This window comes from Pseudonaja textilis, chromosome 3, assembly GCF_049901715.1.
Source record: "Pseudonaja textilis isolate UNSWEBS1 chromosome 3, rPseTex1.2, whole genome shotgun sequence".
NCBI lineage: Eukaryota > Metazoa > Chordata > Lepidosauria > Squamata > Elapidae > Pseudonaja > Pseudonaja textilis.
Genome location: NC_141992.1, coordinates 190,579,831 through 190,596,085, shown reverse-complemented (window position 1 = coordinate 190,596,085; position 16,255 = coordinate 190,579,831). Strand labels below are relative to the sequence as shown.

The following is a 16,255-nucleotide window of genomic DNA, read 5'->3' as shown; positions in this document are numbered from 1 at the left end:
CATGAAAATACCTAGCGAGGAATTCAATGCTAGCAAGCCTATCAAATATCCTGTCCCATATTTAAAATTTATTTTCTCCACAATGGGTAAAACAGGTATTTCCTGTATTAATGGAATATCCATGGGGGTGGAGCATATGCATTGCACTAAAACCTGAATTTGCTCAAAGGTAATCAGACAGGTACATCTATAGCTGATTAGGTGTTAAGAGCTGGTGACTTCCATTTTGTTACAGCAATATCCTGAATTACAACTTCGGATAACTCCCAAGCTAAACAATATTATCTTTTTTTTTTCTATTAATTAGTGAGCAGAAAAAAAGTTTCTTGCTCACTTCTACTGATGGGAAATATAAAAGCATTCTTTCAAGTGGAAAGATATACTTACCAAGTTAATCAATTTAAATTCTGAATCTTTTTTTAAAAATTAAAAGAAAAGAAAATTGTGTATTTCCACAGAAGAATCTTAATTTGGGTGTCCATTGGTGACTTTTATATACTTTACAAGAGACCATATTTTTCTTGATCCAAAAGCAATTGGTTGATTGGATGTCAACCAATTTACGTTCTCATATTACGATCCTTAATTGAACCAATTAGTGTGAAATTGGTACCATTTAATGTTAATGTGTGTATTTATGATAGCTATTTGCATGCTGCCTACTCACTGGTCTCTCTTTGATCATGCCTGAATAAAGGTATTACAAGAATCACCCATTTTCTCTAAATTGCACTTAAAAGTGGCATTATGAAAGGATCCATTGTTTACAAAACAGATGACTTTTTTTTCTTATAAAGAGATATTCTGTGAATTAGTGGATGTCTAGGAATCATAGGTGACTGTCTTAGTATGCAAAGTTCATGATTTTTTTTAAAAAAGGAAGAAAAACTGAGGAAAAAAATTACAGCTTTTAAGCACAAACACAAGACCATCTGCATCAAAATTATATAAAGCTATTACAGTATAAGAACTTTTTAAAAAGGAATTTATTCCCACTGTGCATCTGAAGCAAAACAATCAACTGAATCATACAAAACACAGATAATGGGAGCAAGATGAAACACCTGGTGCTGTATATTATGAGTCTTTCAAGTGAAACACTTGCAACTATTTATTTCAAGCCTTTATAAGCCCAACACAAGGAATGTGACCCTAGGCAGTGTACAACACAAATAAATATTAAGAACACATGCCATACTTCATTAAAGTAATACTCAGTCCTTAAAATAGAAACAAAACAGGGGATAATTAAAATAGTCTCAAGAGGCCTTTCCCCAACCTCTGACACTACCCAAGCACCTAGAGCAAAAAGACAGTTTTTAAACTATTTTTTGAAAAGCAAAAAGCATTGGGGCTGGTCCTATATTCGGCAGGAAATCCATTCAGAGAATATTGTGTATTTTGTTAAGGCTATCCACCGTAACGTGTATGGTTCTGACTCATTTAAGTTACCAATGTTTTGAAATTTGATTATGTAATACAAAATCATCTACAGCTACAAAATGTATGTTTGTGTGTGTCTGCCTGTCTGCCGATGTCTACATACAGAAACAGGAAAAGCTTCCAGACTTAATTAGTTATGTTGAAAGTGGTTTATGATGTACTCTGAATTCTTCACTTCAATACAGGCAGTCCTCAATTTATGACTGTAATTGAGCTTGGAATTAGGATAAGTCATGCCAGTCATTAAGCGGGTGGTTGCAAAGCAAACACAGCAATCATTAAGGGAATCCATTGTCCCCAAAGGGTGGGGTTTTTGTTTTTTTGCCGGAAACAAGAAATAAATGCCAGCTTCCAGCAAAAATAAAAGGTTTAAATCAAGAGACGACTGCAACCAAAATACTATCAAGTGATCGGAAGAGGCTTGGCCATTGGAACGCTGAATCCAGCTTATAATTTTTTTATGTGGTCTGCTGTAACTTCGACCATTTGTAAATTGAGGATTTTACCTGTACTGCTGGAGATCTACTACAACGCCTTTTTAAATAAAATGTTTCAAATCCCTTTCAGTGAGGTTTAGGCAGCTGATTTTCAATGATATAGTTTGATGACCCTGAAAGCCATCCACAAGTTACCTGGTTAAATGTTGTTTCAAAAAGACTGACAGAAGCCATGTCAGTTATTTGCGAGAACCCTAGAGCAAAGAATTGGATTATTATGTATTAACAAACTAAAGATTAAGAATCCTAAAAAAAATTAAGTGTCTTATGATTGTAAGATGACATATTCAACATTTTAATATTAACTGGGTGCCCTAGAGAATACTTAAAAAGTGAAGATATCAGCTCACTCTCTTTGAAGCATACAACGGGGAAGGGAATAAATTACTCATTGATATAGGCTACTCTGTCTATTGCTATATTTTAATTTAAATTTTGTAAATTTGTTCAGATAGTATTACAAACACTGATATTATTTAAAGACGTAATGGCATTTTTCAATGTTAGAAAGATTTATAATCTTGTAAGCTCATATTCTGTTTATGAACTGACTCATCTCTTGAAGTAAAGGCTGCATTATTACACAGTCATGGTTTCATGTGTTTAAAAATTCAGCTTAATTACATTCTTTATTTTTATCCCACCTTTATTATTTTTATAAAAAACTCAAGGTTGTAAACATATTTAATATACCTTCCTCTTCCTAATTTCCCACAACAAAAATTGAGAGATGAATTTGACTGAGTCAATGGCCCAAAGTTACCCTGATGGCTTTCAGACTTAAGACAGGACTAGAAATCACTGTTGCCTGGTTTCTAGCCTCAAACCTTTATCACTACATTCTTTACTTGGAATATATTACTGTTTCTTGTATTTTTCTACACTTTGCTCTTTTTGTTTTTCTTTTCTCTCTCTTTTTTGTGCATCAAAGTAATATTTCTTAATTTTAAAAAGTTATTTCTTGAACAAGGTCTTTTAACTGCTAAGCATTTTAAGTTGTTTAAGACATTTTTTCAATAAAAGTATGTATTAGGGTGGAACTATCAGGCATCGTATGAAGATGTCCTCGATTTACAACAGTTCATTTAGTAACTGTTCAAAGTTACAACAGCACTGAAAAAAGTGACTTATGATAGTATTCTACACTTATAACCATTGCAGCCTCCATATGGTCACATGATCAAAATTCAGAGGCTTGGCAACTGGCATGTGTCAGTTGCAGTGTCCTGGGGTCAACTGATCACCTTCTGCAAACTTCTCACAAGCAAAGTCAATGGGGACGACAGATTCAGTTAGCAACTGTGTGACAAACTTAACACCTGCAGTGATTCACTTAATAACTGTGGCAAGAAAAGACATAAAATGGGGCAAAAATCACTTAACAGATGTCTCTAACTTAGCAACATAAATTTTGAGCTCAACTGTGGTCATAAATTGAGGATCAGCTACAATAGTTTCCATACCATTTTTGTAGATAATCCAGGGCTTCCAAGCGAGCACCAATTTCAAATGTGATCCCGGGACGATGTGGAGGCTTTCTGCTCATCTTGATAATCTTCAATTTATCCTTCTTGTTTGCTACACAAAGAAAGAGAAAAATAAAATCCTGGAATTAAAGAAAACTTTCAAATGTGTCCATACATACACTAAATATCACAAATCCATTAACCGCATTTTCACGGCATGTTAACATTAAAGGAGAAATTGTATTATGATGAAATATAGGTATCCAAAACTCAACTATTACTTCTTGTTAACATGCTCAACTATTACTTCTTGTTAACTTTGATTATTCATGTACAGCCATAGTGCCATATTTGTATGTTTATCTGTTTATCTGTTGATTAGCTGAGATATTGGGAGGAGGACTGCCTATTTCTGAAAAGACTTATGAATTCAAACAGGATTTATCCCAGATATAACACATACAGTACAGAGAAATCTCAGATTGCAGCCAATGTAAAAATTAGGCTATTGATTCATTCTCCTGTGTTGATTTTCATCTATGGAGTAATTCTGTTGTGTTCATTTCAATTATGAATTTCCAAACAGAACCCCAGCCTACAGGTCATTATGCCTATATCAAATCTAATTTTCTTATCAAGCCAATAATCAAATTGAAGCATGTATCATGCCGCTGTAATTTAACAGAGCATCAACATGCTCCAGGACAAAGAGATTTCCCTATGGGCTGACTACAGGTTGTCCTTGACTTATATAATCACAATGCAGAGGTTTGGCAATTGACTCATATTTATGACGGTTGCAGTGCCCTGAAGTCACCCGATCAACTTTTTGGGTAAGCAAAGTCAAGGGGGAAGCCAGATTCACCTAACAACATGTGTCTGCGGTGATTCACTCAACAGCTATGGCGAGAAAAGTTGCAAAATGGGGCAAAACACACAACCCTTGCCTCGCTTAGCAGCAGAAACTCGGGGCTCAATTGTGGTCATACCTCGAGGACTGCCTGTAGACTGGTCTACTCCATACTGTTAAAATTCAACAGGAGAGGGGTCTAAGGAAGGGGAAGCTCGCTGATCAGACAGGATTTTAAAATTGGAAGTCACTTTCGTATTAAACTAGTTTGTACACTGTGAAACGGGAAGGAGGTTGACGATTTCTTCCAGGAATATTTTTCCTCCTATTTTAAACCCTTAGGTTTTATTTAGAAGAAAAACTCCCACAAAATCCACCCTCCCATCTAAGGGACACCGGTATCTCGCCCCCCCCCCCAAAAAAAAACCTATCCTTAGACCTCGATTTTGGGGGAACAGAAGGAATCATTCCAGCAGCTTTCTTGACCCCTGGGGACAGCCAGAACTCTCCATCTATCTCCCTGGGATCTCTCCATGGTCTCCCATCCCAAGCCTCCACCCTACTGAGCTCGTCCCCATTCAGGCCCTGAGGTCCGTTTTTAGACCCTTCAATGGGCCACCTCAGCGGAGATCGAGGTCCCTCACATGTTTGCCCCTCCCTGAAGAAATCACTATCATTCGGTTTTTTTTTAAAGGGGGGGTTCCGTTCTGCCCCCCCAACCCAGGCGCCCTCAGCTCTTCTGGGCCCCACTTCCGACCTCGAGGCCTTCCAGGGCCCGCCTCGGGGGTGGGGGGATTTTCGAGACGGGACAAGGTGGGTATCCTCGATTCGGGCCTTTTCCAGGCCCGCCTAGGCAGATGGTCGGCGGAGTAGGCCGCTGAGGGTCTCTTCCCCCGTCCCGTCCCCTCCCCCCACAGCCGGGCCTTGCCCGGGACCCACTCGGCAAACAGGCCTGTCACCGCCACGGCCCGCCCTTACCCGCCGCTGCTCCCAGCCCTGTCGGGACCGCAGGCCTCCCCGCCCCCGCTCGCTCGCTCGCTCCCCGCGGAGGGTCAGCAGCCGCGAAGCCGCCGCCGTCCGCCCGCTTCTTCCTCCTCAGCGAGCCCCATCGCCGTCGACCCCCGCGGCCCCGCCTCTCGCTCCCAAGCGCCCGGACCTGACGTCACCAGGCTGCGACGCAGGAGCGAGGCAGAACTTGGCGCCGCCATGCCATTCCCTCCCGTCACGTGATGCAGGAGGGACGGGGTGGGGAAACAACATCCGCCTGCTGCAAGGAAAGAAAAGCCGGCGAGCAGCATGGACGCATGCGCGCTTCCAAGGGCCGTGGGGGGGAGGGAAGAGGAGGGAGACAATGGAGCGGATCCAAGTAGAAGGCTCCTGCTGTTGCATGACGTCCTCGACTTACGACCGCAACAAATTTCCCCTCCCCCCCCGCAAAAAATCTGTTGTTAAGTTTTGTGAGTTTTGCCCCATTTTGCCATCTTTCTTGCCTAGGTTGAGAAGTGAAGCACTGCAGTTGATAAGTTAGTCACCCGGTCATTAAGTGAATCTGGCTTCCGCAAAAAGGGGATTGCGTGTCATGCAAGGCACCCCCACGGACATAAGTACAAACCACTTGCTAAGCATCTGAATTTTGCTCCCATGTTTCTGTTTCTGTTGCTCTCCGCTGGGAAGAGGTTTTGAAGTATTTCTAGCAGGACTACTAGATTGCGTAACAGCTTTGTTCTCTTGGCCGTCCATCTGGTAAACAGATTTTAGTTTTGTTGAGGCCATGTATATGTATACATCTGAACTAGACTGATGTTTCTCTGTGACATATATGTGTGGGTAGGTGGGTATATGCATAATGGCCATCCTTTGAGAGGTGAATGCAACCAATTTTCATTTTAATGTACGCCAATTAGTGCACATTCAAAGTGATAATAAAGTTATTCTAAGTCTACACGCAGTTGGTCCACAAATTTCCCACACAACACTGTCAAACTATTTAGTAAGGCTGTGGTACTATTATTCTTCTCATCCTTCCTATTATCTGTCTCTTCCCACTTATGACTATAACCGTGTTGCTTGTATCTTTAAATTTATATTTTCTTTCTTTCCTAGTGTGGAAAGGGAACTTCACCAGGACAGGGGTGACACCCAAGCAGGAAAAATGCGAGGGGAACATCAGGCTAGCCATAAAAGCAAACTTGCATAGGAAAAGAGATTTGATAAAAGGTATTGAAAGAAGCCCCCTAGACAAAAGCCAAAGTAATTAAGAAAACTAGGGAAACAAGAAAAAGAAATCCCTTACAAACAAAAGGTCATGCCAAATCAGCAAAACAAATAGACAAAAGACACAGAAATAAATTCCATAGCAGACAGGAGATTGCCACCAAACAAATATAAGAAAAACATTAGGATGAAACTGATAATCCAATCAAACCACCCCGCAGAGTTTACCCTCTGGCGGAAATGAAGACAACCCCCTGATAGGATTTAAAACATTAAGCACTCACACACAAAAGGAGAAAAGGTATAAAAATCAGGAGTTTATTACACAAAGCTGGCTAGCCCCAGGAACGCAGACTTCTTGCTATCTCTTGCCTTCCTGAAAATTAAAGAAACCTGTTTCCAAGTAGTTGCTATCTCTGTCTGTGTATTGGAGCACTCCCAGCAGGAAAACTGAATCCTCAAAGGAAAGGCATTTTCCAGCCTTTCAACACTAGTATGATTTGATTGCTTATTAGCAACCTATGGCTATCACTAAGTGTTGTATCTTATGATTCTTGATATATCTATTTTATTTTTTCTTTATGTACACTGAGAGCATATGCACCTTGTGTGTCCAATCACACTTGACCAATAAAGAATTCTATACCTGTTCTGTTCTGTTCTGTTCTGTTCTGTTCTGTTCTAATCTGTGGTGCTCAGTCAGGGAACGGACTGTGTTGGGAGATGGCGCCATTTCCTTTGCTTAGCATGTTTCAACAGAGCTCCATTAGGGATGTTTTTGTAGGAGCTTGGTTCATTTTTGCAGTTCCATACAGTTTTGGTCCGGAAATTCTTCCATGCTCACCTGGTAGATCTTTGTAGTCATGGGATTAGCTTGTTCTTTTGCATTGGAGAAGCAACTGTATCCTGTAAAGGACAATTGGATCCCATCAGCCTCTGTCTACATCTGAAACCACACAGCCCAACCCTTTGTAAAGGCTAAACAGGGGTGCTACTTACCTGTTGGGCCTATTATTGTGTCACAATTTTTGTACCTCAGCTTTCTCCCCTGAACTTTCATGAAAAGCCAGCTGGACCTAAAATAGCAACATAAGCAGGTAAAAAGGAGAGCAGGATCCTCCTATATGGCGGTCTTGACTTCCTGTAGAGAAAATGATCAGAACTTCAGGTGAGCAGGTGCAAAGGTGATCAACATCTATGTTGATTTAGTGACGGATAAATCTTTGGTTATGTTTAATACATAGAAATAGTCCTCAATTTATGACCGTTTGGTGACTTTTCAGAATTATACAGTGTTGGAAAAAGTGAGTTAGAACCAATCCTCGCACTTACACACATTGTAACCTCCCTTGGGGTCATATGATCCAAATTCAGGTGATTGTCAACTGGCATATACTTACAACAAATGCAAGGTCCCAGGGTTTTGTGATCACCGTTTGCAACTTTCCCAGATGGCTTCAGGCGAATTATGCAGAAAACAAATTTCCTTAAAAAAACATGATGATCCACTTAGTGACAGCAGGAAAAAAAGCTCGTAAAATCAAATGCAACACACTTAATGACTGCATGTCTCAGCAATGGAAGTTGTAGCCCAATTGTCGTCTTATATCAAGGACTACCCATATAGAGAGAATTAAAACCCTTTTGATCACGTGACCAAGGGGATACTGCAAAGGTCAGAAGTGTGAAAGGTGGTCATAATTCATATTTCCAATTATTGTCGTAACTTTGAATGGCCACTAAATGAACAATTATAAGTTGAGGGCTACTAGTATTTATTAAACTTGTAGTCAACCTGATGATTTGTCCATTTGGTTTTGGCATACTGCCTTATGTAAGTCCAGTGATTCTGGTTTAAAAGCTATGGTTTTTAATAGGAGATAGAATAACAGGGTTGCGGGGGAACTTAGAGGTCTTTTAATCCAGCCCCCTGCTCAGTAGTTCCTGTGTGATCCCGACCATTCAAAATCCAAATTAACTGTGGAGTTTATTTGCAAAAGAATGAGTGTGTGATGACCCGTAGTCTCTCAAAATAACCCAAAACATATATTAAAGTCCGGTGAGGCCTTCAACTTAACTTCACTGTTTTATTAGGCACAGTTTAAAGTCACAAAAGTAAATAATGAGGCAAACAGAAAACCCAAACAAACCGCATAGATGAGAGTTCCGAAGCAAGCCAAGATAACTAATCATAAACTCCAGGAAAATAACTGAGAAAAGTCCATGGGAAGAACGCCAGCAAAGATAAACCTCTTTCAAGGTGAACACTAAATTGACTCCTACAAATTCTAACGGTGCAGTTGCAAATGTATATACATAGCTCCCACCTGCAAGCCACGAGGAGGATCATGGTAATCTCCACTTGAGTAGACCTTGCTTTTCCTTGATCCTCTCCTCCCTGAGTGACCTAGGATGGATAGGGGATGGGCCTGGATCCTCCTCTGACTGCTCAGCCGGCCTCTGTCCTTCACCAGCCTCCTCCACCACCTCTGGAGCCACACTCCCACTCCCTGTTGGCTGTTCCTCCTCTTCCTCAGAGTCAGTCTCCACCAGGGGCATGACAAAGTGTCCTGCTCTCTTTTTTAACTTGGCTCAGCTCTGTCCCTATTTTGGGATAGGTGTTATCCCAAAATAATCTTGAGGAAGCAAACCTGATTTTACCGAGGAAGAATAGATCCAACACAAGGACTTTCTCTAAAGGCTTTATAATGCAGGGATGGTCAGATTTTAAGACCAAACAGTAAATCGTTCGTTACGTGCTCCTGCCCCTGATTCAAAGAAAATGAAATCAAGGAGGAAGCCAGCCCCAAGCATCACTGCTTTCATTTTAACATCAAGATCCAGAGGGAAGGAAATTCCGAGGAAATCAACATCGGTGAAGAACTCCTGGAGAACACCTCCCCATTGCTTAGCTATCTTTCCAACACTGCTCTGTTCATCTAGTGCCATCACCTCAAATACCACATTGCCACAGCAGGCGGATGTTATGCAAGGTCCAATGATTTTCAGGACATCTCTGTGGGCTTCGTTTTGGATTACAAATTTGGGCAGATAAGGGTGCCAGAGCTGCTTGATGTATCCAATGGGTAAGCCTGGCGGGGCCTGGATTTCCAATTCTTGCAGGCAGCAGGGGCAACAGCAACCAGCACAGCGGAAAGGCCGCACAAGATGGATGACCTGCTGTCCCACTTGGTTGGAGATCACCATGGTAAACGGCCGCAAGGACCCGAGGCAATTCCTCACACAGAAGTTGTTCTCTTCCGTGGCGAAATACACCATTTCCCCCAGCCTGTTTCTCACTTCGTACTTGTTGGCGGTTTCGAAAGACGTGATCAGCTCCAGAATTTCGTATTTCTGGTGGATTAATAACCAATCAATTTGGGATAAATACTCCAGCCCAGGAGGACAGATGGCAAACGAAGGTGGTAACGGCATCCACATGGCATTGGGGTTGTAGCCATATGCCGTTATTGCTGTAGGCGCTTGATTCATTTTTGCATACAGTTTTGGTCCAGAAATTCTTCCATGCTCACCTGGTAGATCTTTGTAGTCATGGGATTAGCTTGTTCTTCTGCATTGGAGAAGCGACTGTATCCTGTAAAGGACAATGGGGTCCCATCAGACTCTGTCTACATCTGAAACCACACAGCCCAACCCTTGTAAAGGCTAAACAGGGGTGCTACTTACCTGTTGGGCCTATTATTGTGTCACAATTTTTGTATCTCAGCTTTCCCCACTGAACTTTCCTGAAAAGCCAGATGGACCTAAAAGAGCAACCCAGACAGATAAAAGGAAAGTAGAATCCTCCCATATGGCTGTCTTGACTTCCAATAGAGAAAATTACCAATGCTTCAGGCGAGCAGATGCGAGGGCGAGCAACAGCAGGCAACCCTCCTGGAGCAGGTCAGATATTGAGAGAGCTGTTTCAGCTGCTTTGAAGTCTCAAAGCGTCCTATTTGGGTACAAAGTGTGCCTCACTTTGTGGTGATGGTCTGTCGGTGGACCTCAGAAATCTTTTTGGTAGCCCATCAAGTCCTACTTAATAGTCTGTCTAGAATATCCAAAAGGAACACAGCAAAAAATTCCTCCCCTTCTACGTGAGATTCTTTTAAAGAGTTGTTCCTTTGTACATAATAATTGATCTAAATAATCTGTGTGGACGCAGAGGTGGTATTCAACCGGTTCTGACCAGTTGTGGAGAACCAGTAGCAGCAATTTTGAGTAGTTTGGAGAAATTTTGAGTAGTTTGGAGAAGTGGCAAATACCACCTTTGAATGGACCCGCCCCCATCTAGTCTCTACCTCCCATTGAGTCCCAGCTGATTGGCTGGGTCTTCTTTAGTTGCCCTACACAGGACAGGAGAACAGAGCTGGAAAGCAGGTTAGTGAGGTGGGGAGGGAATGGGGATTTTGCAGTATCCTTCCCCTGCCCACCAAGCCACACCCACAGAACTGGTAGTAAAAAAAAAATTGAATCCCACCATTGGTGTGGAGAGATTGACTGGCCCACTCCCCCAAGCAGCTTTCATGTCTAGAAATCACTGTCTCCTGACTCAAAATCACCAGATCAGCTTTCGTGTCTAAAGCAGGACTAGAACTCACATCCCACCTTGTGACTGGCCCAGAGTCACCCAGCCAGCTTTCCTGCTTAAAACAGGCCTAGAATTCATCATCTCCTGGTTTCCAGACCAGCACCTTAACCTCTACACAAACCGGTTGTCCTACTGATATCTTTCTGGCTTGTTGGTGGAGTTATCAGTCAAGAAACTCAGTATATATTCTTACTTCAGTCATTTTGCAGGGCAGGGCAGTTGAAGAGAAAAAGTCATTGTTTGTCTGCCATCACTGTGGCTATTTAATTTTCCTAATGAAGCGTGTGGTGAAAGTGTGACAATGACTTTAAGTAGCATATCCACTGTCAACAGAAATGTGTAGTGAAAGATAGTGATCAGGTAGAGAATGAAGTAACAGATTACAAAGCGATGCTCCCTCAAGGATTATTTTTCTTTTCAACGGCTAAAACACCCGAATTTAAACTAGAATGGAATTGGAAGGGAGGAGGAAGTACTTTTTATTCAATCCTTATTCAAAACAGAAATATCCCGTTTTACACCGTCATGACAGAAATCCTAAAAACAGTTGCATTCATACCTGGCCATCATGATGACAAAGAAGCACAATTGCATTATGATACCACAGTGAATACGTTGTCCTTTCATATTTGTGTTGCACCGCATGGACATCTGTAAGGAGTAAATTTTTGTGCCATGCTACTACAGTATGACATATATCTTCTTTTATTTGGGTTTGAAAGTCTGCCCAAAATACAGACAGTGTCCTGAAGTAGTTCTTCTCCTACAAGGGCAGGAAAGGTTTATGGACCAAATATTATCAAAAATAAGCTTTAATATTTGTTATCCCAAGACGATCTTTAGTAAGCAAACCTGAGCCCCCGTTTTAGCCAAGGAAGAATAGATAAACACAAGTTCTTTCTCTAAAGGTTTTATAATGCAGGGATGGTTAGCTTTTAACACCAAACACTACATCTTCCCCCACCAAATCCCCCTTCTTCAAAGAAAATGAAATCAAGGAGGAAGCCAGCCCCAAGCATCACTGCTTTCATTTTAACATCAAGATCCAGAGGGAAGGAAATTCCGAGGAAATCAACATCAGTGAAGAACTCCTGGAGAACACCTCCCCATTGCTTAGAGATCTTTCCAACACTGGTCTTATCGTCTAGCGCTGTCACATCAAATTCCACATTGCCACAGCAGGCGGATGTTATGCAAGGTCCAAAGATTTTCAGGACATCTGTGCGGGCTTCATCTTGGATTACAAATTTGGGCAGGCAGGGGTCCCAGAGCTGCTTGATGTAGCCAATGGGTAAGCCTGGCGGGGCCTGGATTTCCAATTCTTGCAGGCAGCATGGGCAACAGCAGCCGTCACAACGGAAAGGCCGCACAAGATGGATGACCTGCTGTCCCACGTGGTTGGAGATCACCATGGTAAACGGCCGCAAGGACCCGAGGCAATTCCTCACACAGAAGTTGTTCTCTTCCGTGGCGAAATACACCATTTCCCCCAGCCTGTTTCTCACTTCGTACTTGTTGGCGGTTTCGAAAGACGTGATCAGCTCCAGAATTTCGTATTTCTGGTGGATTAATAACCAATCGATTTGGGTTAAATACTCCAGCCCAGGAGGACAGATGGCAAACGATGGTGGTAACGGCATCCATGTGTCATTCTGGTTGGTTGTTCTAGGAGCTTGGTTCATTTTTGCAAGTCTGTACAGTTTTGGTCCAGAAATTCTTCCATGCTCACCTGGTAGATCTTTGTAGTTACTGGCTTAGCTTGTTCTTCTGCATTGGAAAAGAGACTGTATCCTGTAAAGGACAATTTGGACCCATCAGTCTCTGTCTGTATCTGAAACTACACAGCCCAGCCCTTTGCAAAGGCTAAACAGGTGCTACTTACCTGTTGGGCCTATTGTTTTGTCACAATTTTTGTACCTCAGCTTTGTCCCCTGTCAAGAAAACCCAGCTGGACCTAATATAGCAACATGGGCAGGTAAAATGGGAGCAGGATCCTCCTGTATGGCTGTTTTAACTTCCAGTAGAGAAAATTACCAAGGATCAACAGCAGGCAACCTGGATCGGTGCTTCTTAAAGGATCTTATTTAGGTACAGTGTCTCATTTTCTTGGTGGACCTCAGAAATCTTTTTTGGTAGCCCACCAAGTCCTACTCAACAGTCTGTCTAGAACAGTGGTGGCTAACCTTTTCGTCATCACTTGCCGAAAGTGTGCACGTGCCTGCACCCATAATGCAATGTACATGCAACCCCACCGCCCCCTGCGCATATGCATGTGACTCTCCCGCACACCACGTGACTGCACATTTGCTTGCGACCTCCCTGCATGTGTCCCACCCCTGATCATGCGTGGCAGATACCCAACAATCAGTTGGCTGTTGGGAGGCATGTACACATGCCCAGTGGACCTGATCTGGGCAACAGCTCACGTGCCAGCAGAGATGGCTCTGCGTGCCACTTCCAGCATAGGTGCCATAGGTTCGCCATCACGGGTCTAGAATATCAAAAAGAACAGAGTACAAATTCCTCCCCTTCTCAGTGAGATTTTTTTAAAAGAGTTATAGGAATCTTCCTTTATAGGTAATAGTTGATCTAATCTGTGTGGATTCTGAGCCAAAACCCAAGCAGCTTTCGTGTCTTGAACTCACTGTCTCCTGGTGATTCACCCAAAGTCACCAAATTGGCTTTCATCCTTAAATTGGGACAAGAACTCACATCCACCTTGTGATTGGCCTAAAGATATCCAGCCAACTTTTGTGCTTAAAGCAGGACTAGTATTCATCATCTCATAGTTTCTCTGCCAGCACCTGTGGGATGTACATCCCAAAAGGACAGCACCAGGAACCACTAAAGCAGTCCCAAAAGACTTCCCCCTTAAAAAATGCAAACAGCCCTTCCCTGTTTAAGAAATACAAAAGCACCAGCTGAAAGGAAAACTCAGAGCAGCCAAAAACCATTAAAAGCCATTACAGAAATAACAAGTACAGTGTATTTCAAGAGTAGAAAGACACTGTTTATTTGCCCTCGTTGTGACCATTAAGCTAGATTTAATTTTCCTATAGCAAAAGGCAATTCCTGCTGGAAGCTGCTCTGCTGAAGAATATAGAGCTAATAATCAACCCAAGTTTATAAAAAACAAATAAAGCTATTCCTTGAGTTAGTTTAGTGACCATTCAAAGTTACAACAGTATTGAAAAAAGTGACATGACTATTTTTCACACTTATAACCATTGCCATGGCCACGTGCTCAAAATTCAGCTGTTGGTAACTGACTCATATTTATGACGGTTGCAGTGTCATGTTTATAATTTTTGCAACTTGTCATAGCAATGGTTTTCCCCATCCTCCCTTATTCATATCTACATATATTCATTATTTATATTTATCTTACACTTTATCTGTTAATTCCTATTGTCTATCCAAACATACAATTTCTCCCAGACCATACAAAAGTCTTTTTTTTTCTCTTGTAACCCGATCATAAGTATATTCATTTCCGCACAATCCATAATTTTTTTTAATCAACATAGTATCCATGGAATTATCCTCCAATTTCCAATTTTGAGTGTAGGCTAATCTCGTTGCTGTAAGAACGTTTATTATAAGATATTCAATGTCTTTTTTTATATTTGCCTCTAATTATTCCTAAAGTTATAACTTTCAAACAACAATCAAATCAAACAAACAAACTTATTGAGGACAAGTTTAATAAATATGGGTAGCCCTTAACTTACATTTAGTGACCATTCAAAGTTACATCATATATGGAAAAAAAACAAATTATGTGATTTTTCACATTTATGACCCTTGCATCATGTGATCAACTTTCAGAAGCATGGCAAATGATTCATATTTATGACGATGGGTGTGTGCTGGGGTCACGTCATCCCCTTTTGAGACTTTCTGACAAAGTCAATGGGGAAACCACTTAACAACCATGTTACTAACTTAACAAGTGCAGTGATTTGCTTAACAGCGGTGGCAAGAAAGGTCATAAAACAGAGCAAGAACTCACTTAAACACTGTCTCGCTTTAGCCATGGAAAATTTTTGGCTCAATTGTGGTAATAAGTCAAGGACTATCAACAACAACAACAATAGTGTATGAATGTTCCCATCAGTTAAAATCTCTCTGTGTCAAATGCTAAATGGAATCTGTCCCTATCTCAATAGAAAACACTTCCCGCCCAGATAGTTCAACAATTCCGATATCCGAGCGACCTCTCTTTACGTTATTTTCCACGCAAATCCAAAAAAGAAGGTTGGAGGGGGGAGAAAAAAACCTTCACCTTTTCTGCAAAGGATTTGCTTTTTCCAAACGGCTGCCTCCCAAACATGTTTATTTCTATTTATGAAATGTATTGACTGCATTACTCATTCTACAAGCGTCGGAGGGGGGGAGGGGGATAATGGAAGTTGGAGTCCTTCCCGGCTAGAGGATACTGCGTCGGGACGGCCACTCGGAGAACGCGGACCTCGCTGCAGCACCGGAACTGTGGGTAGATTGGGTCCGTTTTCCCATCTCTTGAATTGCTTTCCTCCGGCTGGGTGGGCGGGGCTAGCGATGTGCGTGCTCCCCGCCCCGGTCTGGTTGCCGAGGCGACCGCAAAGCGGCGTCCCTGCAAGCGGCCTGCAGAAGCGGCCGTGGGAGGCGGCGGGCATGGTGCGGAGTAAGTAGCCGCTCCTCAGCCGCGGTGGCGTTGCGGGGGTGGAAGCTCCGAGTTTGCTACGCGGGCCTTTCGGAAGTCTCCTGCGAGCCGGCCTCGTCCAGAAAGGGCGGACGACAATTCCCATCGGCCACGGCGTGATGGGCTTTGTCGTCCCCCGCGTCCCCGAAGCCCGGCTGTCTTTCGAACTAGGCTCCCTCAAACCGGGCACCTGCAGGGTCTAGGGGTTGCCTACAACTCCCATCAGTCCCATTCCCTCACTTGTTATTAGTAAATAGAAATGTGTGTGTGTGTATGTATATTTGCATATAATTTTAATTCTCAAATTAATTTTATATAAATAATATAAGTGTATATATGTGAATATATATAAATGTGTGTGTGTATGTGTGACATAAATATACATGCATTTACACATATGTATGTATAATATATAGTGTTTATAATATAAATATATATAAAATGTAATATAATATATATAATATATATAATATATAATAATATATAATATAATATATATATATATAATGT

General features: G+C 41.9%; 3 protein-coding genes and 1 pseudogene across 10 annotated transcripts in view; 1 reads left to right on the top strand and 3 right to left on the bottom strand.

The window, feature by feature from the left end:
• PHF20L1 (PHD finger protein 20 like 1) overlaps nucleotides 1-5,400 on the bottom strand; it is a 58,181-nt gene extending 52,781 nt beyond the window's left edge. For all 6 annotated transcript variants that reach the window (XM_087931723.1, XM_087931724.1, XM_087931725.1 and 3 more), the window contains exons 1-2: nucleotides 5,235-5,400; nucleotides 3,404-3,518 (exon numbers count right to left, since the gene is read on the bottom strand). In XM_087931723.1, coding sequence (XP_087787849.1) covers nucleotides 3,404-3,486 — 83 coding nt within the window. In that variant the 5' untranslated portion in view covers nucleotides 3,487-3,518; nucleotides 5,235-5,400. The remainder of the gene's footprint in view (nucleotides 1-3,403; nucleotides 3,519-5,234) is intronic.
• A 3,797-nt stretch (nucleotides 5,401-9,197) lies between these two features.
• Nucleotides 9,198-9,911, bottom strand: LOC148126463 (phospholipid scramblase 1-like). The gene has a single exon (XM_087930405.1). The coding sequence runs from the start codon at nucleotides 9,909-9,911 to the stop codon at nucleotides 9,198-9,200; it is 714 nt and encodes a 237-aa protein (XP_087786531.1).
• A 47-nt stretch (nucleotides 9,912-9,958) lies between these two features.
• Nucleotides 9,959-12,701, bottom strand: LOC113438216 (phospholipid scramblase 1 pseudogene; annotated as a pseudogene).
• Nucleotides 12,702-15,620: 2,919 nt separating this feature from the next.
• DNAAF11 (dynein axonemal assembly factor 11) overlaps nucleotides 15,621-16,255 on the top strand; it is a 36,854-nt gene continuing 36,219 nt past the window's right edge. For all 3 annotated transcript variants that reach the window (XM_087931721.1, XM_026703703.2, XM_087931722.1), the window contains exon 1: nucleotides 15,621-15,727. In XM_087931721.1, coding sequence (XP_087787847.1) covers nucleotides 15,622-15,727 — 106 coding nt within the window. In that variant the 5' untranslated portion in view covers nucleotide 15,621. The remainder of the gene's footprint in view (nucleotides 15,728-16,255) is intronic.